Genomic DNA, 22,984 nt, shown 5'->3' with positions numbered 1-22,984 from the left:
AAAGAAGGGAGGCTGCTTAGCACAAAAGATTTAGGCTGCCTCACCAGCTTTATTTTATTGAAGATCATTTAGTCCCCTGAAATTGTAAATGTGCCTGTGTGGTTTGCAGAACTGTGTGTATCTAGCAGGACATGTTTTAATGAAAGAATATGAGCTTTTCTCTTGGCACGTACATAAGTGAAGGGAAAGCAGAGTGAGTACCTGCCTGGGGCAGAGGTAAGGAACACTTGCTGATGGAAAAGCTGTTATTTCTCATCAACTGCCCATTTTCTCTCTCTTAGTCAGAGGGAGGCAAGTTTTATTGCCTTCCTGTAACCACTCTGTTCCCGAGCATTTCTCCCTCAAGGCTAATATAATTACCAGACATTCTCTGTTGAGTTTCAGTAATTCATGTTTACCACCTGGCCCTCTTAAGAAAGTGTAAGCATTGGGAGAGGACGGTTATGAATGTAGCAATGCTGAATAATTCAGTCCTGAGTTAGCAGTTCAGGCTGCTGTAGTTGACCCCTAAACTCAGTGGTAGAAAATGTAATTGTCAACTCAGAGCTGTTATGTGTGTGTGGGGCAGCATCCCAGCTTCAGGAGTGTCATATTCCACCTGACACTGTCTGGACATAAAGGGCTTCCTTCATCCACAGGGGCTGCTTTTTGCTGGACTTGGTGCAGGTCAGCGCACCTGTGACTTTGATTCATTGTGAAAACTGTGACAATCAAACTACCATCTTTAGCTGTATGTAAGGAAACAGAAAGGAGAAGTTTAAGGTGATGCATTGCCCCTTATCAATGATAAACTTCACAGAGAATACCATCAAATGGTTGGTGAGGAAGGACTGTGACCTCATTCCTATCTGATCCCTAAGGATGTTTCTCTATATGGGATATCCATATAGGGAAACACAGTATCCCTATATGGATAAAGATTATTTTGGGATTATATACTTGAACTCTGCCTAAGTGAGGAGTTAAGGAGTTAATCAATCCATCTCCTCAGGCAGGCAGTCTGGCGCTGGAAAGTAGGCATTGTTTTCTAACATTTGAGCATTTTCCTCAAGATGCAAATAAAGGAAGCTCTGCCCTAAATTGAACAGTAATGAAATAGCATTTATTCTCTCCTTTAAAACTTCCTCTTGGAATATGTTAAATTTAAGTTGTTCCTCTTAGTTTTTTATAGTCATCAGCATTATTTATCCAGCCACTTTAAAAAGCCTTTTTTTTTTTTCTTCTCTGTTGGTTTTAAGAATTGAAGAAACAAGTGCAGATCTGAGGAACCAAGTGGTTAGATTAGAAGAAGAACTGGACCAAGAACGAAAGAAATACACAATGCTGGAGATAAAGCTGAGGAATTCCGAACGCGCTCGTGAAGATGCTGAGAAGAGAAATTACCTCCTGCAGAAGGAAATGGAAGAATTTTTTTCAACATTGGGATGTTTAACTGTTGGGAGTCAAAGTGCTAAAGTCCCCAAGTAGAACAAATATAGAAAATCCTATTCCTGACAAAATGAGTGAAAATGCATATTTTGTTCTGGTATACTCATGTATCATGAGTAATTCTATCGTGATTGTGCTCTCAGTGACACTTGCCCTGTTGTCTCTACATGTGCTATAGTATTTGGGCCAGCTGGGAAAGACTGCTGACCACAAAGCTTGAAAATTTAGTGTCAGATTGCCAAGAAATAGTGGGTCCCCTCTGTATCCACAGAACAATAAGATACTCTTCTCCAGAGTGTCCTGATGCCATCTTAGGACTCAGCTGCACCATCCTTTTGTTGGCTCAAGGAGAGTGGAAGGTCCTGCAGAGTGGGTGGATGGCCAGAACCAACAGACAAGCTGAACCTGGAGCTGAGGGATCCTCACACTTGTGCTTGGGAAGGTGGCAGTTCTAGCCTGTCACCACGGCCAGGACATTTGCCAGATGGATTTAATGAGGTGGCTTTCGCCCTACTCCCTCCATAAAGTTTGTTCAAATTTCTCATTCCTAGAGTGATATTATTTTATGAAGATATTGCGAAAACAAGGTCTGCAAACATGCTGAAGATACCAAAATCTTGACAATTCACTAAAATTGTCCCTTACCCACTTAATGTTTTTAGTGTTTCACAAAAATGCAGCTTTAAATTAAACTGTGATTAATAATGACATTGGCTACACAAACTCTTTGGAACTTTAAATATGCACATTTTGCCTTAGGTATCTGAAGGTTTTCTGAGCCAAAAATAGAGCAGTATTAGCTGCAAGAAAAAAAAATCTTATGAGATGATATATGTATTAAGGCAGAAGATGGAAGATCTTTATCATCAAAACACATCCAAACTTTAATAGCAAAACTTATGGTAAGAGAAATCAGTGCAATTGGGGTGGGGGTTGTCAGGGTGGTAAAGGGAGGAGGGTGGGGATCTATCCTTAAACTTTCCTGCACAATGTACACTTTCCTCCCTTGCAACATTTCTCCTTACACCAGCTGATATTTTTGTTGTTAGTTCTTACAGGGATATGAGGGGACAGGAAGAATACTGCACACAACCCATCATCCCAACTTCCTTACTTCTGCTAAGGAAAAATCATTAGAATGAAGCTGTGAGTTCTGGTAATTTGCTGCTGGGCTGACTTCCCTTCCACGTGATTTCAAGAAGTTCTGCATAGCATTTGTAACACCCTGTGTCATGCAGAGCCTGCACACAGAAAATTGTTTCACCAGATTCAGCTTGAATTTCACCTGCAAGCCCAGCATCGTTCACTTTGTCTTGGCACTCCATCTTTGACATCCTGAGGTAGCTTGGGAGTCTCTAAGGAGAAAGAATTTTAACAAAAAGTGCCACAACAACATGAACTGGCTAAAGGGAAAGTATGGACTGTAACAAAGAAGATTGCTTTAAGTATTTTGGAAAAGTGCCCTGAATCTCATTTCTTACTAGAGAAGACTTTGATTCACTGTCTGGAAATAACCTTAGAATGGGTTTTTACATACCAGGACATAGTAAATACTGAAAGATACACTTTCTCCTCAGCATCTCACAGATATCCAGGTATTTCAATATTTTGAACATCTAGGTATTAACTTGTTTCTATTGCACTGTAAAACCTCTCCTTATTACAGAAATGTAAAAAATTGTAAACCATTTAAAGTGAGCAAAAAGCAGAATTTAAACCTAATCTTTCCTGGATAAGAAATGTCAAGCAAGGTGACACAGTAAATCATGTGGATTGGTGCACTCAGTTATTTCAAAACCTTTTTCCTACTTCCCAGGCTCTCCAGCTGCCCTGCATTCCTTACTGCCCCAGCATGAGGCAGGTACCTGCACGTTCAGGAGCAGCTGCCTGCCACCTGCAGGCATCGGCATCATCCCCAATTTTTTTTCCCACCTCTGCCTTGAATTCATTACCAATGGTCTCAAGTTATCATTTAAGGAATAAGATGGCCATTTAAAACAGCAGCATAATCAGATGCATAATGTGAGAGAGAAGCAGTAACAGTGACTGAGCTGGAAAAGCAAGCAGTGTGGCAGGGAGCTGGAGGTACAAGGTCAGTCATCACAAAAATAAACCTTAATATTGGAGGGTGGTCTAATGGTTGTAAGTAGAAAACCAGAAAGCAGCATTCAATCCCATTCAGTACTAGTAGCAAGCAGGGTATTTTATTGTCCTTTTTTATTTCTACCCAAATCATAGAAGGCTTTCACTGACAGCCCACAGCTCCCTTACGCTAGTTATATTGCATTATCACCTGTAAGTATCCAATGCAGACTGCTCCAAACTCCAAACTCAAGAGAGTTAACCAGCAGTCCTGGCCCCTGCTCGTCTGGTGTTTAGTCTCCCAGTCAGCAGGGCTCAGTTCTTAAGTATTTATCCTTAGGTAACTGCTAAAAAACCCACCTATCCCAAACCTGCAGATCCAGGATAGGATCATGAGATCTGTAACACTGCACAATGTGGTATCCAAAATAAAATTAAGTCCTTTTAATATACAAAGAAACTCTATGCACTCAAAATGAGGAGTGAAACAAACCAGTTCCAGACTGGCTGTTGTGCTCCATCAACATCTATGGCTCCTGTTCATGAGGAATAAATTTTAGCTGCTTCTGAAGATGAGCCACTGCAGTAAATAAACCTGGCAAGAAGCTGCAAACAATCCAGTTCACACTAAAACGCACTACAGTGGGATGTTAACCTCAAGTGCAGCAACAGGACCAAAATGCTAAATTCCTGATATGGGCAATTATGCAAGAAATGAGATCCACTTGTACACAGCTTTGAAGAACACTATGCCTTTATGTGAGGAAGATGATAAACCTTTTCCTACCTTTCCTGTTTCCATACTCTTCTCCACCAATGCATTTCTCCACAGCAAGCACTGGAGACTACTCCTTATTTTGCAGACATTTCACTTGTTGCAGTCCTTGATTTAAATGTCAGCTTTCTTAGCAAGTGTTTGTCTGGTTATTGTTAATTAAACACGACAGAAGGTTCTTGGAATAGATAAACTTTTACCACAGCTTCACCTGTGCCATCCTCCCAGCCTGGAATATCCCTTCCAGTATTATGCAGGCAAAAAACAAAACGGTAAAAACTTTTCAGTGTAAAGAACTCCAACATATGCTTTAAAAAAAAGCAAAACAGCAACACTTCAGAATAACAAAGAAAACTTCGGTAGTAGTGGCCTTTCTAACACAAAAAAGAACGTGAATTAATAGCTTAATGACTCATCTACATTCACATGAGAGTTCCACTGAAGGCAGCAGCATTCAGGAGTGTTTCAGTCCTGAGGCACCAGATAAATCCTGGGCAGAGCAATGACTCTCTCTGGCCTTGCTCTGTAATAACATTAACATGGGAAACTGGCTGCACTTTATGCTGATTTATGCAAATAAAGAAGAACATTTCTGAGTTCCCTACCACATTCCTAGAAGAACATCCCACAAATTGGTGACTCAGATAAACAAAGCTGCCTGCACTGTGGTCACAGTCCCTCTCCCTTGAAATTGGGCACAAAGGCACCACCAGCACAGCTCAAGGGCAGCTGCAGTTGTTAAGGAAGCACTGAAACCCTGCTGGAAGTGACTTTTGTTGGGACTTACCTGTGGGAGAAGTGCCAGTGCAGTGGGTGCTCCAGGCATCCAAGTCAGCTCTCCAGAAGTCAGATCCTTCAGGCTTCTGCAAGATGCAGTGTCGAGAGATTCTCCCTTACAACAGGCAGCCCAAGGCTTACCTCTTTCAGCAGCACAGCTCTCAGCTATATTTCCAGGAATTAAGGTGGCTGCAGCTGGCAGCAAGGGAGCAAGAATGGATTCCCACTGGTCACAAAGACCATGAACGCTGTTAACAGTCGGTGGCACATCCAAAGTCCATGGGAATGAAGAAATGGAAAAAACATGTCCCTTTGCCCACAAGTGAGCTCACACACAAGCCAGGATAGTACCATTATAAAACAGATGAATGCTCAGGAAGGACTCTCACTAATAAGATTACAAGTGCAGCCCTAGTATGCAATCCATATAAAATCCATTGCAGGCTGGCAATGAAGAAACATTAAATGCATGGTGGTCAAACTTTTTTTTTCTTTTTTATTTAAAATATCATTATAACCAACTGACATACTAGATAACAATGTATACATTCCAGTGGTGCACATGTAATGACCTATGGCATGAATGAGTTAAAAAAACCCCACAATGTTCTCAGTAATGCCCACCAACAGCTTATTTGGAGGGAATAAAGGAAAAGCAGAAAAAGGTATCAAATGTGGGGAAGAAAAAAAAAATTAGTTTTCCCCAGTATTTTTAATGGTGTATCTTCCCCTTCATATTTCTTGGGACATAATAAAATTAAGAATATACTTCAAGAAGGGCAGAAGGAATGATCACAATAATTGGGGTGGGATTTTTTTTCTCAACTTTAGTAATAAAAGTTAAAGAACTCTCAAAAATAGACTAGATATTGGGCCTACAAAAGTAATTCATCTGTATGCAAAGCTTACCAAGAATTATTCCTTTTGTAAAATGTAAAGGATGAGCTGACATTACTAGTAAGCTATTTTTACCCTACAAAACCAGACTACAGTAATAAAATCACCAATTTACAGCTAACACAATAATCTAGATGTACATTACTGTACACAGGCTATATATACATTACACATGAACATCCTACGTGAAATAGATAAGAAACATACTGATATTGTCTCAACATTGGCCAATAGGTTTGTTTTTCTAAAGGAGGTGTATTTTCTATTCACATTCAGTGTAGTTCCAATAGCAAGGGTTAGCTTTGCTTACTTAAGAAACGTAGAAAGTTTGTGTGAGGTAGATCAAGAAAACCTAGCTTAAATTTTGAACTGCAGAAATAGAAACACAATGTGATCTGTAACACAGACATACAAAGAGAAGGGAGTGAGAGACCATTTAAAATACTATTATCCAGTGCCCTTAACTAAGAATATATTAAATTAATTGAAAATTTGGGTAGGCAGTACAGTCTTATCACATGCTTCAATGAAAACCTCTTTCTAATTCTGCTGAAAAATACAGACAGGCTCTCCTTCAACTGCTCCAAACCACTGACAGAAAAATGAAATGTAACAGTATGGACAAGCTGCTGTCAAAAGCAAATAACAATATAGCTACAAACTGTAATTCACTCCCTTTAGCAACTTGAAAAAGTAAGACAAAATATAAGCTGAACCTTCTTCACTTTTGCCCATGATCTTTATCAAGAAACATTTACTGTCATACTCTTCAGATTATTAGCTGTGTAGGACCATCCTCCTGTAGGATGTTTTTGATGTTTTCCTTCATGCACTGCTGAGATGATTGCTCCATCCATCCATCCATCCATCCATCCATCCATCCATCCATCCATCCATCCATCCATCCCCTACAGAGCCCTGGCCCTGGGCAGCAGGGCCCTACTGGCACGCTGGTGCTGGGGACACAGGACACTCCCACCACACCACTGGTGCTGATGCTGTGTCCACCTGGAATTCCTGCCTGGAAAGATGCTGCTGCATCTCACATGGTAAACATTCTTCAAAGCTAAAAGCCCAAGCTTGGCCAGGGCAAAGTGCCACATCTGCCCAGCTGAGCACTGACCCAGGGATGAGCATGTTCCACCAGGGAGTTGTGCGTGGGCAGCACAGCTGCTCACACACACCAACACATCAGCTCTGAGCCACTGACTTGCACCAACAAAGGGCTTCCCAGCACAGCATCCCAGTACTCTCTAAGGGTACTAATTCCCCCCCACCCATCTCTATTTCAAGCCCTAGAACAACCTACTTCTACAGGAGGAGAGAGCTGCTTTACCCTTGGTGCATGGCACAGCTTTGCCCAGAAAAGGCAGACATCAATCTCGCTACTACTGCCCAACTTTGAACCTCACCTGAGGTAAGGGAGCAGACAGCTCATGGTACTTCAATCCATATCAACTCCCAGTGGATTGGAATGGCCTTAGAAAGTTGCATGCACTTTAGTGAAGCCTGTTGTCTTGAGAAGATTCCAAATCAAAATCTAAAATAAAACTTACCAATATTTTAAAATTATACAGTGTATTGTATAGCATATAATCCAACAATAGACAAAGACAGCTGAATTCCAGTTACCCATTTGTTTGCTATCTGTGGCAGTGTACATCTATCTGAAAAAAAATTATATTTCAACAAATAAAAAGGGAAGTTAAGACTAGGATGCTGTTGTGATAATTTGATTACTGAATATGATTTTGTCTTTGAAATTTGCCATCACTTTAATTTGCCTAAAATGCAAGCAACTGAAAAAAAGAAAAAGCAACACTCCTGTGACGATGGTGCCAAAAGTGAACTGTAGCCACAGGCAAAGCTCTGACCCTACTGAAGCAATACCTTTAAGCACAGCTTGCACACACATTGCAACAGGCTCCAGTCGGCAGTTCTACACATTCACTAACTTTGCCTTGAAAGAAGAAAAGCTCAGTTCTCCTTAGCACTTATCAGCTCAGTTCAGTTACTATATATTTCAGAAACTGGAAAGCAATAGCAAAAAATATTTTTAAGTTTCAAAATATTTCAATCATCACTGCAATCCAGTGGGGTCTAAAATAAATTTAAATAGGAACTAGATTTACTAATTTATTTTTAACAGCACTGAGAGGCATCAGAAGTTACTGTCAGTCTTAACTTCATTACACTGTGCAGACCACACTATCACTTTGACCCTATAAAACAATGGAGTACTTTTGTTTGACCAAAAATTTTGGCTTAATTCACAGCTTAAACTTTGATAAAAAAATTACAAAATAGACTGTTCCATTGGTCTCTGTTCAACATATTCTACATTCCAATGCTAGATGAATCCAAACTTGTCCTGCCTGTTCTGAGGTAATATACAATTTGGCAGGATCTTGCAAAAATAATTGCCTTAACAAATGTGGCTTAGGAAGGCAGTATTAAAATATTAGATATAAACGAGGAAAGCAAAATTACATGCACACAGCACTTACCAGCAGTCTAGCCAGGCCAGGAAAACAACTGTGCAGTTTATCGATTTAGTTATCTTTGAGACATTACCATTCCTTGCAACCCTGCATGTTTTTCAAAAAGACATGTTGGACATTGATATTACTATCACTTCTGTTTTTCTAATACTTACTGCAAAAACAAATTTTCCTCTTTCAGTTCAAACTTCAAAAAGACGCTTATTTAACCCAACAAGCAGAAGGAACCACACTGAAGACCACTAGTCACTCCTGGATGACCTCTGCAGGCAGTTACATTATTTGCTTATGCTCAGTGCCTGGAAAGACTTCTGTATTTTTTATGCCCATTTTTGTGAGCTTTACCAATTTGAATTCCTCTTCACATTCTAATTCACTACACAAAATATGCATCTACACAAGGCAATCAATTATACAGCCTAGCTTCACTAAAAATCTGCATTTTCCAAAGAAATAAATTCTGAATGATTGTTTAACTCATACATAAACTTAAGTCAGTTATACATAAATCATTCTGTAAATATAAAATGTAAACAGTTAAAATACTTCTGTGAGGAGCAGCACCATCTTACATGACTATTTATTAACTGTTCAATATATCTCGATATATCTTTTGTTTAAAAAGTGTATTGAAACTTGGAGCTTCGTTAATGAAAACTACTGGATATTTATGACTTAAAATGAACCACTGCTAAGATTTCTGCTACACTGATCTCATAGTGAAATGAAAGAGATAAATATTAATTTATACAGCACTACTTCTCCCCCCTTTGGATGGCATATATTGCTCAATTAATGCATTAGCTACAGAAATCCTGAGGTTCTCCTACCACTTCATGGTTTTTAGCAATCAGTTACTTTTGGTGGAGAAAGAGTAGCTGAAGTTTTGCCCCTATTGCATTCATGTCATTCCCTCTTTGACCCAAAAAACACTCAAAAAGAACTTGCCTTAGTAGACAAAACTAGTAAGAACCAGAACTCCCAAGAACCACATCTCACATGACAGTACAGCTACAGCATATTGATATTCCCTCTTGTCAGTCTAAACATCCTGGATACACTTCATTCTGTGTGTACAAAAACAGGCTACGAGCTAGAAGTAAACAGTTTATTGGCATTGCAATGTATTATTCATGAAGTATCCTCATGTTTTATGGTGATCACAAGATTTGGCATGCCACAACTCTGCAGAAAACATCACATTACTCTGCTAGGCTGGATATTTCTGCAGCTTTGAAGATATGCTTTGCTTTCTTAAGTTCATAAACTCATTCAGATAATGTTACTCTGCAAAGGCTTTTTCTGTTTCTCTAAAAAAACCTCACTAATTGTTGCTTTTGCTGAAGTACTATAGGCAAGTGGCCAAAATAAAAGAGGATTTTGTTCACTATCCAGCACCACAGTAGTATGCCTGAAACTACAGCTGGCTGCACTGAATTCTCTCCCCCTCCACCTGGGACACAGATGTATGACCAAGCATAAAACTCTGAAGGATATCATGAACAAAACATCTGGAATAAATTCTAATTAAAAAATTGAAAACCTATAAAATCTTAAATAATTCATCATATGGTAATGACCACAACATTAATATGTGCTTTGATAAAACAAATCTTACAAATTCAGTAAAAAAAGATCAGCAGCATAATAGTAAAGCAAATATGCAGATTTTAAAACCACAATAAAAATTACCAGGTTTAATATTTTACAGTTAATTACAGCAAAAAAGTGGCTGCTTATAACACAACTTACAGTTCGAAATTACAGCACTTTATGATGAATTCCATGATTATTTTTGAAAAAACACTCAAAAATACCACCAAATTTTAAAAGTGCCCTATTAATGACTAAAAGGACCCCCCTCCCACCCCCAAAAGACCAAGTAGTCATCTACAGCAACCCAGAGGTCCAGCTGAGGTTTCTAGACTGCTGTCTGTATCAGAGGCCAATGTTGGATCTGTTGACATTGAAGACACATCGTTGACAGATGACGATGAAGATGGGTGTTGAGAGCCATTGATCATTGCTGCACCTGTGCTATGAGAAACAAAACAGCAAATCAGTTGCAGATACAGTTGCACAGTTCAGTACTTGCATTAGTCTGCCTATTCCTAATGGCTGTTACTTTTCTGTTTTGGCAAGTTTGAAGAGATGTGTCTGCATCTGCCATCAAAATAAATAAAATCCACAAGTCTTTAACGTGGGGCTTAATAGATGGTGTGTCAGGAACTGAAATAAATGAAATATCAATTATGCAGGGACAACGATATGGGGATTGAACAGATCAGTAAAATGATGTCAGCCCTGAATATTCCACTCAAAAATACAATGTCTCAATTCAAGAACCCTATTCTTGAGTTAGGGTTCTTTGATCAGCTTTACTCCCTCCTGACCTAAAACACAGTGGAGCCTTGTGCTGTGCTTTTATTGTAACCAACCTAAAGGGGCTGGCTGGCCACGTATAACCCCGTTCTTGGTTCTTTCCTCCAGGTCCATGACTTCCTTGTATATCAACTCTGAAAATGCAAAGAAGGAAAAAAAATGAATTTGCAACCCAAAGACTAGATCAGTAATACATCTCCTATTAAAATGTCCACTAAATTTCACAGGTCTCTTACTGTTAAGAATTAGTTTTGAATAACAGATTATAGGCTACACAACAACTGGCAAGTGATATAAAAAAGTACATTCTTTTCTGTTGGATCTGCAGTGGCCTGGGACGCTTGAGAACACTGGCATTACTCTAGGGCTCTTTTATTCAGGTTGCTTTGAGACCTGAAGCTAAGCTGAGTCCTAAGGCCCACTCAGTTTTTATCAATGATTTCTTTGGTAAGGGAAACTCGATCAGCAGTCTTTGAAGGAAGAGCCAGGACCACTTGAAGACTTGTCCTTCTAGGTCAGCATAACATACACAGCTCAAGCTCCTGCATTTTTGTCAACTGTAGCAGCTTGTCCAGAAGAGTTACCCTCCCTATAAATGCTGTCCTATGGACTGCAAAAGGTGACTGAGATGAGCAGGTCTTTAGTTCACTTCAAAGGTTCATCTCCTTTGCTTGAATTGTTTGTGTCCCAACAATTGAGAGTCTGTGAAGCACTGGTCTGTTCCCCTAACATCCAAGCAGATGAAGTAAATACTATTAGGTTGCTCAGAAGAACTTCAATAACAATAATCACTGGGGCCCAGCATACTCCCAAAAGGCTTATTATACTTCAAATGCCTTTCTTACCTTTCCACTCTTCTATCGTGTGCTCCCTCTCATCTAACTGCTTATCTGGTATTTTTGGTGGAGGCTGAAAAACAAAACTAACTCATCATAGAGCAATCAAAAGGGATATAGAACCAGTATAAATTAAAAATGAAAGTAACCATTCAGAACATGAACCTCATTTAAAAATAATATTTACATTATTATATATCTGCTCATACTTGGACTTATCCTGTTTTTTAGATGCTACCACAGTCTTTAAAGTTCTTCTGATTAACAAATTTGCTTACATTACTGTAACAGAGAAACAGTCTGGTAGAAGAGCTCCTAAGTACAGTAGTCGCCATCACAGGCAGCTTTTTTTAGCTACTGTCAATTACTAAATTCTCTATCAAGCCATTACAGAGCACCAGAACTATAATTGCTCTGTCTAAATCAAGTAGTTTTTTCTATTCTTAGTGGCCATCACTGAACTTTTCTTTTTTAAAAATAACTTTTCTCATAAACTGAAATTATCCTTCAACTTATTTCTCAAGGAAAAAATTTACATTAATCCCTTTGTTCATTAGTTTTAATAACTAAAAGCTCAAGATCTTGTATTCAGATTTTGCTGAAACACTTATTTCTAGTTGAAGAATAGTATCAATTTGTACAACTGATGAAAGAATTTAGCTTCCCCAAGAATAAATACCTCAGAACCCATCAAGGGCAATCAAATCACACTGAAACAACTGAAGCTCAATACATTAGAACCCTATAGAAAAGATTTCAGATGCATGACTACATGTTCAGGAGATGATAGGCACTTATACACCAACACAGAGATACACAAGCACAGAGACAGGTACCTCAACCCATTCCCGATGCTATTTCTAATAAGCACATTTATCAATGTCAATAAAAACAATTATGGCTCAGTTAAGCTTCTAATGAAATGTGCAACAATCTTTTATCAAGCAGTTGTTCCAAGCATCACAGCAAGATGGCCTCATACAGCAGACTGCCAAGCAGAGAACTAAACCAAGGACTTACAGCTTCTGCTTCTGATGGATCATACCAAACATTGATATACGGGTGCTGCAGGGCTTCATCCACAGAGATTCTTTTAGAAGCATCTATAACCAGCATTTTTGATAACAAATCTCTTGCTTGACTTGCTGCAAAAATAAAATTTTCTGTTTAGATTACTCCCATATACAGAACACATAACACAGTGTTTCAAACTTTTAAAGAGAAGGGTCAGAGTAATCAAGTCCTAATTAAATATCTATGCAACCCTCACATAATATGAGGTTTAGGAGAGTGGTCCATTTGATGGCAAAAAAAACCCAAAAAACTGAATAGAATGACCCAGGTGGGAAAGGGGTCAAATGTTTCATTATCCATTTTCAGCATACAGTGTCCCTTGTTGTGACAGCCTTATGTGAAACAGCTCAGGTGGCAGTGCAGCCTTGTCTCAAATAGCAGCAGGCAAGCACCTACTGCCCCTTTGTCACATGCTTTTAGTCACAGAGAACACGGTGAGAGATTCCACTGAGTAGGTGGCCTTTAGAACCAGAAAGTCTCTGAAGTAACTATAGGGTATCTATATATTATGAGCATAAATTCTTTATCCTCATCCCTAGAGAACAAAGATCTGCTCTGCCTACACAACTTCTATTCCAACCTCCCCCCATTCTTCTCTAAACTGCTTTGGCATCTGCCATGGAGAAGAATATAGATATTTACATGTCTTTATAAAGACAGCTCCAAGAATAGGAGCTGTCTCATAAAGATATGAAAATGGAGGCAAACACATGTCAGCACATTCATCCACTCCCATGATACAAATATGTAGAACCTAAGCAGGATGATTCTATATTGAACAAAACCAAGATACATTTCTGTTCAATATATCAAAGTTTTAAAAAACTTTTAAAACATACAACACACAGAAGACAGACCTTACCTTTAAGTTTATTGTGTTCGGAGTCAGCTGGGAAAAGGACATCTGGAAAGAGTTTTTCAAAACTATATCCAGCATATTTAGGTCTGTTCTCCACATAAGTTCGGACTGTAGGCTGTAATTTCTTCATAAATTCGGGGCATGGCGTTCCTAGCTGCTCTATAACTTTATTCCATTGATCAATATCTAAGGTTATGCAGCTAAGAAAAACACTGTGTCTGGTTTTCAGCTACAAAGTTATGTTAAAACCACATGAAATAACCAACAGAGAAAACAGAGGAAATTATAATAAAGTATCAAGTTCATCATCATGACTTAGGACTACTTTCTTACATGGTGAACAAAGCAAGACTATGACAGTGTAGTCAAGGCAACATGTATTTCACTCAAAATCGTTATTGGCTAGAAAAGGATATAATTCTGAGAAACAGAATATTAGAAGACTCACAAAATATTTAAATACAACAAATTTAACTTAAGTCCTTGTCTGGGTCCTGGAGAACTCACTCCCTGATCTGAACATACATTGGAAGCAGTCAAGCTACTACACATCACCAAGGCACTCCTGAGAATGACCCCAAGTGGGTGCTTTGTCCTTCTTTCTCATCTTGGTACCTCAGCCCAGTCCTGGGCAACCTCTCACCAAGGATGTGCAACACCCAGCACCAGTGGGCACACAAAGGACCAAGGCCTGGCCCACACAGGTCAGTGACAGTATTGTCAGGGACTTGAATGAAGTTAAAGAGTTTCAAGGATGCATAAGAAACATCTTAACTGAGAAGTTGACACACTCTGAAGGGAAGACTGACCACTTCAGGGCAGAAGTATGTAATACATTTTACTGAAACAAAAAAAGTAAAAATTGGTTCAGGAATTCCTAGTTGCAGATGGTTAAATACTGGGGGAAAGCTCAGATAAAATTTTATATACACTAATTCATATTCTCCCCAACATTTTCTCTTTGGCTGCCATCAAAGACTGGATACCAGGCTACCCAAATCAACAGTGGGTTGAAGCACACCCTCTCTTATATTCTTAAAAATCAACAGATCTCTATATAAGGATTCTCAAGCTCTGCTGAGCTTTGACAAAAGCAACTATTTACATTGTATGGCACCAAGTCTAAATTAAAAAGCCATGCCAGCAAACTAGATGAATAAAGCAAAGCATGGTTCAGCTCATGCAATGACAGAGCTGTGTGAAAGTAAGGATACTCTGGATTTCCTTACCATGGCTCAAAAATCTCCACCCCATTTTCACCCCTAAATGGTACTACATCAAATTTTAAACAGTAACCTGTACCAAAAGCAGGAAACATTTCTGATGGCATCTAAAAAAAGCACTCTGTAAGTAATAATAAAACAAATAGGATCTCAAAGTCCAATTATTTTCACTAATTTTAGCAAGGATCTAGAAGTTTTAGTTCTGTTTGTTTGGAGCAGACTCTGCTTGAAATACTGTTCACAGGACAACCCATATAGACACCACTAAACCATTCACGGAATAGAAAGACAGAAATACCAGATATTTCTGAAAGCTCTTGCAGGATCATTTCTGCACACAGAAAATAAATCTCCAGAGTGTAACTAATGAAGATGGTTAGGAATTTTGGTGAACATTCTCTATAAATGCAAAGAATAGTAACTACTAACATGCTCAGGCACTAAACAAGATTAGTAAATTATTACATAAAAATGATTTCCAAAGTAAAACCAATGCATATGAACCAAGAAAACACCCTCTAAACAAAAAGAAGTCTGTCCTAATTGTGACAACATTCAAAAGTAATGAAGAGGGACTATATTACACTGGAAAAAGAAAAGAAGAGGGGAAAAAATGAAAAGAAAAAATAAAGCTGTTTTCCCAAGTGGTATATAATGAACTTGCAAACTGGTATTTGAAAAGGCAGTTTAAAACCAGTATTTTAAAAATTAGAACCACCTTAATCTGGAATTGTATCACTGAAGTATCTTTTGACCTTTTACAACTACATCTCAGGCCAAGGGTAAGGATACGATCTGTACCAGGAAATAAAACACCACCTTTGATCATTTCTCCCATGATGCACCCAACTGACCAAATGTCAACTGAAAACAAAATGCAATGATATTAACATAAAAGATAGTTATTAAAATAAAATAAATAAAAATATCTAGACACAGACATACACATGAAGTGACTATAAAAAGCATGTGCAATGAAAATGAGTGAAGGTGAATGTATGCTAACTACCGGACCAGCAGAGACTATGTCCTACTGCTAGGTGCAGCCTGAATATAAATGATTTTTTTTTTAAGTGTATCACAAGAAAAATCCATGTTCATTTAATAAAAAAAAAATTGCACAATATGCATCTTCATGACACAACATCAATAAGAAGGTTAATGACTTCCTAACTAATTCAACCTGCTGCAGCAGCACAAGGATACAGTCCCTTCCTGGAAAGAGGATTTTGTGGCAAACCATTTCGCCCATAATGCACCCCACAGACCATAAATCCACTATGTTTGTAGCACAAAAAGAAGGAAAAGCAAAGCAAACGGTCATTTAAAATTAAAAGAAGCATAACATGACTGCATCCTATAAACTGCAGAGACAGCACAGGAAGAAGAGCAAGTCTTTGTATTAACCAATGAAAACAGTTTAACATACACCATGTGTAAGGATTAGCTTTTAACTGTCTCAAATATAAGGCAGAAAAACATCCTTTTGTTTAATATAGTGCTAGAGCAAGAGCTTGAGCAGAGAGAGAGAGACACGAATCAGGCAGAGTAAAGGTCTTCTCCACGGCTGGAGGCTTCAAAGGTACCTCTGCCAAGGGAACAGATTCAAGCACCAAAGACAGATTGATTCCTTGAAAGTAATTCCACTGTATTTGTAGGAATAATTCTAAAAGTAACTAAGTAAACTGACTTGTAAAAATATTGCCTATTGAAACAGTTCATGCTTTTTAAGAGAATTACATAGGAATTACAATTGGACATCAAGTATTTCCTCGAAGTCAGATTACCATGCATCTCTCTCTCGCTTTAAATAAAAAGCAAACAGAATCAGTAAAAGATCACTTAGAATTTTAGAGGATCAGTTAATGACAATGTTAGTATGCTCCTAGATTTTCAGTTCAAATCATTTGTTTTAAATTGTCTCCAGGTACAATGAAATAACATTTTATACAAAAGGAAAACTTAAAAGCAATTTTTAAAAAATGAAATACGCATTTTCTACATTACCTTAAAATAAATCACTCAGAAGACAAAGATGCACAAGTTTACTTTGTACAGGTAAGCCAATTTCTTTTGCAGTTACTTTCAGAAGTATTGTTAATTCCATATGCAAAAGCTTCCTTGAAGTCATAACAATGAAATTTTATTATTATAAGGACTTTTATGTCAAATATGACACTGGATTTTCAATTAAGCAGATAAGATGGGGATTTAAGTGACAACAATCTTATAGTAAGAATTATATGTGAATGTTCTGAAGGAGCTCAACAATGTCAAGCAAACAATATTGCTTCTTATTTTTCAATATTTCTTCTCCTTTATTTATTAAAGTTCCTCTAAAATAGTATCTAGATAATATGATAGGAGATCAAAGTTGTGCATATTAATAGGTCAAAATTAAGGGCCTTGCTCATTTAAAAAAATATTACCAACAGCTTAGTTTAGTGCTCTTTTTCCTTTAAAAACTTTTTTTTCAAATACTTAAGTACATATTATTTGGCTTAGAGACCCAAAGAAGCCAAGTTTTGCATTTGACTTTTTAAATAAAATTCTGAATGTTGACTTTTTGATCTGCAAACAACCTGCTGCCATCACAACCCAAAATATACCCAAATCTCTTGTAATTAGCTTGTGTCCAACACGATAAAGTTACCATGCTTCTGGTATCCCTACAAAACCAAACTCCAGATGTTTTGTGGTGTTTTGACTTATTGCTTTCTATAATCAAACAAAAACCTGTCTAATTACAGTTCTCTGATTTTGTAGCAAGCTGAACCAATGATACTGTGAATACTTTCACAGAAGACTAGCGAAGAAGAAATGTAGGTTCTGTCATGCACACTAACAATCCAAACAAATAAATATCTCAGTCTTGCAACAGAGGTCTACTCTGATTCCTCTGAGCTGGCTTTTTTCATTGCTAGCACCATTCACAGACAGCCTGAAGTCCCTTGCTGCAATGGTATGCAGTTGCCATGCAGGTTTGCAGACTGTGTTAGGAATGCTGAAAAGCAGAGCAAGCCCCAGTTGTGTCAGTAGGTGAGGAGCCACACCTCACACCCCCAGGAGACAGCTCAGGGCCTCCATGGAGGCCTGGCCAGCAGAGTTTGAGACACACAGGGTGACCTGTGGGCACTGCCAGCCTGAGGTGGTGACAAGTGAAAGCAGGGAGCTGCCTGAGCACAGGGACAGCACAGCAGTGAAATGGCAGCAGAACCAGGCCACTCCAATGGAGCGTCAGCAATGACAGCACACTTGGCTCTCCTAATGGGTACCAGAGCTGTTTCCTTGCAGGTGCAATGTATTTGATGATGTGTTTCTCTCAAATGACAGATCTTTTTTTATTTTCCTGAGAGGCAAACTGGTCACAGAGTGAGTATGGTCAGGAGGAAGTGTATGCAAAGTAAAATTCCCCTGGAATTTGTCATGGACCTCAAGAATCTATGATGCATGTACTGTCATCTTGACACATTGTCTGCACGCTTGTCTCAAGTATATTATTGAGATTTACTTCAGCAACATTAAGAACTTAGTGCAAATGGCTTAAAGGAGGCTGATTTTAATAAGAAGCAATGCTATAGTAGGTAATCTTAACTTGTTTGTTCCTCAGTAGACTTTATGCTACCTATCCCCTGAAAGGCCATACCCAATACAGTTATTTAGCAACGAATTTAGTACACATATCTACTGAAGAATTACAATTTCTTCTTCACCAGGAATAAAGTCAGATGAAGGTATATCAAAATACATACCACATATTAAGAAAATATACTTCCAGTTCTTCCTGGACGTCATATAATCTACCAAGGAAGTTATTTAAAATTTTAAACAAACAAGGCCCTCAATTTCTTCTCCTATTAAATGCAAACAATTTCTAATGGGTTGAGTTGAATAAACAAATTGGTGTATCCAGAATCTGCATTTTGGTCACAAGATTAATTTATAAAATTTTTACAGCTTGAAAAAAACATTAACATGTAAAATGTGGTGTGCCAAACAAAAAAAAAAAAAAATAAAGCTATGCCAAAGAAAGACTATATTTGCTGACCGTTTTCTTTGTATCCCATCCCTAGGATGACCTCTGGTGCTCTGTAGTAACGAGTCACTACATAAGGCGTCATCATAAAACTAGTTCCTGCAGTTCTGGCCAGTCCAAAGTCAAGAATCTTCAAAGTGCAGTCTGACTTTACTACTATATTACTGGGCTTTAAATCCTTTAAAAAGAAACATCATAGATGACTGCTAAGACAAGCACAAAGTAGCCTGTGGTTCACATTTTAAAAAGATAATATTGCTAACATTAAATCCCACGCACACAACTAGGTTATTGCTATAACTGCAGCTTTTTTCCCCTTGCATCAATTTATGTGCATTCAGCAGATTACAGAATTAATTCCTTTATTGTGCTTGTAGATTTATATAGCAATTAAAGAAGGAAAATACAACCAGCATTACAAGATATGTTAGCAATGTCTGAAATAAATTGAGGTTAGTAAGAAGTGTTAGGTCTCAGGAATGGTCTAGAAACTGCTCACTGGAACAATAATTATTACTACAGTGCAGAACACAAGTAACATGACAATTACTTGATTCAATCATCATCTTGATACAAGAATTATTAGAAGTATAATGAATGTAAAAGGTTCATTTGCTAGTTGAGGTTACATTACCTCTTTTGAATCAATATATTTCTCTGAATATAAATCTCCATGCCCACATGGTTTTAGTTTCCAATTTATGACTTGATTTTATATTAAGTTTGGCAACCAAACCCAAAATGACACCATTGAAAAACTGCCAAAAATTAACACAATCCTTGAATTGGAGTGGAAAATGCTGACATGACTTCAGATTGTTTTGGTTAGCAACATGTTAACTATTCTCTATACTTGAACCCACTTGACAATAGTGGCTTTGCAACATTTATTTATACAAACACTACACAGGATTTCTCTGTCATCACCTCAGCAAGATCTTACACACACCTGAACATCACAGAGTAAATATTATAGAGTAACTTCAGAATAACTTTGCAATCATAAAATCATCCACAGCACACAGGACAACACAGATAAGACTATGATACTTCCTCTCCACACTCTACTGAGATTAATGAGAGAAAAACCTGAGATGTGACAGAGAACTCCAGCCCTTGAGCAGTAAGCATTTAGTAAGTAGCCCTGTCATTGTTTCTTAAAGACTTGAAGGTTGATTTCTGCCAGATTTATGTAGTTTTCATTTGTACTTGGATGACTTTCAGCAATCTCCTCATAATGCTAAGAAAACTGCATTAAAGATTGAGAGGAAACAACAAAAAGAATTCCAGTACAACAGAATTTTAATGACTAGGTAAAAGTCTTGCATACATACATATTCACATGCATTTCCACACAAAGACTCTGCCGACAACTTTAGCTTAAAACATTCTCAAATACCACAAATTAATTTAAGTTCTATAAGGCCTTCTGTCCATTTAATATGCATGTTTCAGATTCTGCTACATTCCTTTGTATTATCAGCTTTATTTCTACACACTTATTATTTTCAGGATGTTCACTGCAGAATGCCAGGCACATGCTCAGGGTATTAACTACACTCATCCTCCCCAAAGCAGCAGGATTAGCACTCAAAATGTTAAGAGATCTTCTCTTTGCTTACCAAATGCTGTCCATTCTTATTTCTGAACACCATGTAGCTGTCATGAAGCCTAGGATCAAAATGATGAATTGACTTACACTACATTAAAATTCATGCAGAGATGCAAAACCTGCATCTCTTATATATATATATATATCTTCTGTTAAATAAACAGAAACTAAAAAGCTCATTTAGGAGTGATCAAATTAATTAGGATGGATAAATATAACCAGAACCTATAGCAAAAAATTTCTCACTGAACCTTGAAAATGTAAAATGTCAGTGCTTAAGAAACAGATTCTTGCATGGCTGTCTCCCCATTAGCCAAAGGAGACAGGGACATCTCTGGAGGGTAATTCATGGCTTCTTGGGGGCTTTTCACTTTCTAACAGAAGATTTGTGAAGGGCTTCCATAATTAGGCCCCTTGTTAAGTACTCAAAATTGGGCAGAATTCAATGTTTCAGAGCCTCCATGCGAGACTAACGAGCCACTCTGTGTCCCTCAGAAAGTCAGTGAGGCACAACTCTGCAATGCTGATCATTCATCCTCAGACTATGAAATATAAATGAACGTGCACTTCTATATTGGCTGGAAACTGCATCTCTGCAAAATGTTTGGAACACAGTAATGTTGATTGGCCAACATCTGTTAAATTCAGTGCAAAGTTATGGTCAAATCTTTACCATTGATATGGCAACTAAGTTTGCCCCTACGACTTCAAGATGAAACTGAATGAAACTCTTTGTGTTTGATCTCTGCCTTGTTCCATGCCTCTAGCTTGCGATCAAAAAAACACTTAATTCTCTAGTACAAAGAGTTACCACTGCAGCCACATGGTCTGTGTGACACACACCCCTTTGCAGGATATCTTCCTTGTACTCCAAGGTTTTGTCCAGCTTCCTCCACAGAGAAACAAAACTGTGACACTTTGCATCTTGATGCAAAAAGGCACAATGAACTTATCAGGTAACTCTATGTCTGAATATCCTCAATCTTCTAAAAAAGTCTAAGAAGAAGCTGTAAGCTGAAAATCTACCCGGAAGACGTGCAAGTGAAATGTCCTTCAAAAGCATCTGCACATGTCCTTTAAAAGCACTCATGCATACATATGGTGCTATTTACATAGGAATTGTATTTAGTTTCCTTAGGATAGTTTATCCCTGTATGATAGGAAGCATTTCAAAGACTTAACCCATATTCACAAAGGAAGAAATTCTAACCTCAAAGCTGTCTTTACTCTTGCCCAGCTACCTAAGTAGTTACTTCTTTTCTGTAAATGTAAAAATGTTTAAATTAATCCACAACTTCTACAGGATCAATGCCCACTTCAGAGGAGTACAAACCACCCTGAGGCAAGCACACTTTTAGAAGCTCCCTTAAGCTTGAGCTAAGATCCACAGAGAGACATTGTTACTTTACCTACTCTAGCATATCCAGACAATACACTGTTTTCTGAAACTAAAAAAGACCTAGGAAAATTACACAGTATTAAACCTGCACACGTAAATATTGAGGAGGAAATGTGAAACTGTATGCAAACCATTATTTCAGACCTACAGGTACATGACATTAGAACAGCAGAGGCTGCATATTTTCAGTCATAGGCAATATGGTACCACAACAGTAAGTGGAACAATCTAGTTTTGCTGAGAATTTCCAGAACAGTGCAGAAGGCCCAAGTGACCTATCTCAAATGCCCAAAAGCAGACCAAGCAACCATCATTGCCTGGTTGCAGGCAATGCTTCTCCCTCCCCTGCCCATCTCCTCCAACACAGCTGTTCAGTGAAATTGCATGCAAGAAGGAAGGTTTCACCTTCATTCCTTGAGCTCCTCACTGGAATGAAGCAGCTGATGAGTACTAGAACTAGCTGAGCAAAAGGAAGCAGCATTTTCCCGTTCAAACTGTATTTTCCATTCAAATAATCATCCCTGCTTCCCTGGGGAAAAGATGGCACACTGAACAGAAGTGTCAGACTGCAGATCCAGCTTGCAGACCATTCAACACCCCAATCCCAATGGCATCCTAACATAGCAATTCCTGTGGCAGTGTACAGGAAGTTATAACCAGACAATCTCAGGCAATTTTTAATCTCTATACCATTACATACAAGATGCTCACTTGAACAAGGAACCTTAAATTCAAAATTTCTTGACTAGATTGCAACACACACATGCCATTTAAAAATCTGTAGTCAGTTTTGCCTGTTAACCATCTGAGTGAATGATTTGTGACACACAGGTATTATTCAAGTTCCAATGACAAGTTTTTATCTGGAGATTTCAGATAGTTATTTATTACTCTGTTAGTAAAGAAGAAATAAAATGGGCAGTTCTTTCCAAAGATGGAATTTCAGGTTTGGTTACCAAAACAATAAAGGCAGAGACACTTCCAGATATCCTTTCCTGCCATGACTACTAAAGTAGAATATTATTCAGAATTAGAGGAGGTAATGCAACTCACTGCAAAAATCTTCAGTGTGCAGATTGTTACCAAATCATTTAAACATTCAA

At 38.1% G+C, this 22,984-nt stretch overlaps 2 protein-coding genes across 8 annotated transcripts in view; one reads left to right on the top strand and one right to left on the bottom strand.

Annotated features, from left to right (window-relative positions):
* ARHGAP22 (Rho GTPase activating protein 22) overlaps positions 1 to 3,742 on the top strand; it is a 117,102-nt gene extending 113,360 nt beyond the window's left edge. For both annotated transcript variants that reach the window (XM_058029195.1, XM_058029196.1), the window contains exons 10-11: positions 1,239 to 2,330; positions 2,478 to 3,742. In XM_058029195.1, coding sequence (XP_057885178.1) covers positions 1,239 to 1,467 — 229 coding nt within the window. In that variant the 3' untranslated portion in view covers positions 1,468 to 2,330; positions 2,478 to 3,742. The remainder of the gene's footprint in view (positions 1 to 1,238; positions 2,331 to 2,477) is intronic.
* Positions 3,743 to 9,554: 5,812 nt separating this feature from the next.
* Positions 9,555 to 22,984, bottom strand: part of MAPK8 (mitogen-activated protein kinase 8) — a 115,697-nt gene continuing 102,267 nt past the window's right edge. For 4 of the 6 annotated variants that reach the window (XM_058029203.1, XM_058029198.1, XM_058029201.1 and 1 more), the window contains 7 exons: positions 18,883 to 19,048; positions 16,041 to 16,112; positions 13,615 to 13,797; positions 12,699 to 12,823; positions 11,688 to 11,751; positions 10,899 to 10,976; positions 9,555 to 10,492 (listed from right to left, as the gene is read on the bottom strand). In XM_058029203.1, the coding sequence (XP_057885186.1) occupies positions 10,347 to 10,492; positions 10,899 to 10,976; positions 11,688 to 11,751; positions 12,699 to 12,823; positions 13,615 to 13,797; positions 16,041 to 16,112; positions 18,883 to 19,048 (834 nt within the window). In that variant the 3' untranslated portion in view covers positions 9,555 to 10,346. Of the gene's footprint in view, positions 10,498 to 10,898; positions 10,977 to 11,687; positions 11,752 to 12,698; positions 12,824 to 13,614; positions 13,798 to 15,626; positions 15,699 to 16,040; positions 16,113 to 18,882; positions 19,049 to 22,984 lie in introns of all 6 variants that reach the window. The other 2 variants (XM_058029199.1, XM_058029204.1) reach the window with 2 other exon arrangements.

The sequence above is a fragment of the Melospiza georgiana genome, chromosome 8 (genome assembly GCF_028018845.1).
Source record: "Melospiza georgiana isolate bMelGeo1 chromosome 8, bMelGeo1.pri, whole genome shotgun sequence".
NCBI lineage: Eukaryota > Metazoa > Chordata > Aves > Passeriformes > Passerellidae > Melospiza > Melospiza georgiana.
This window is presented reverse-complemented; position numbering and strand designations above follow the sequence as displayed.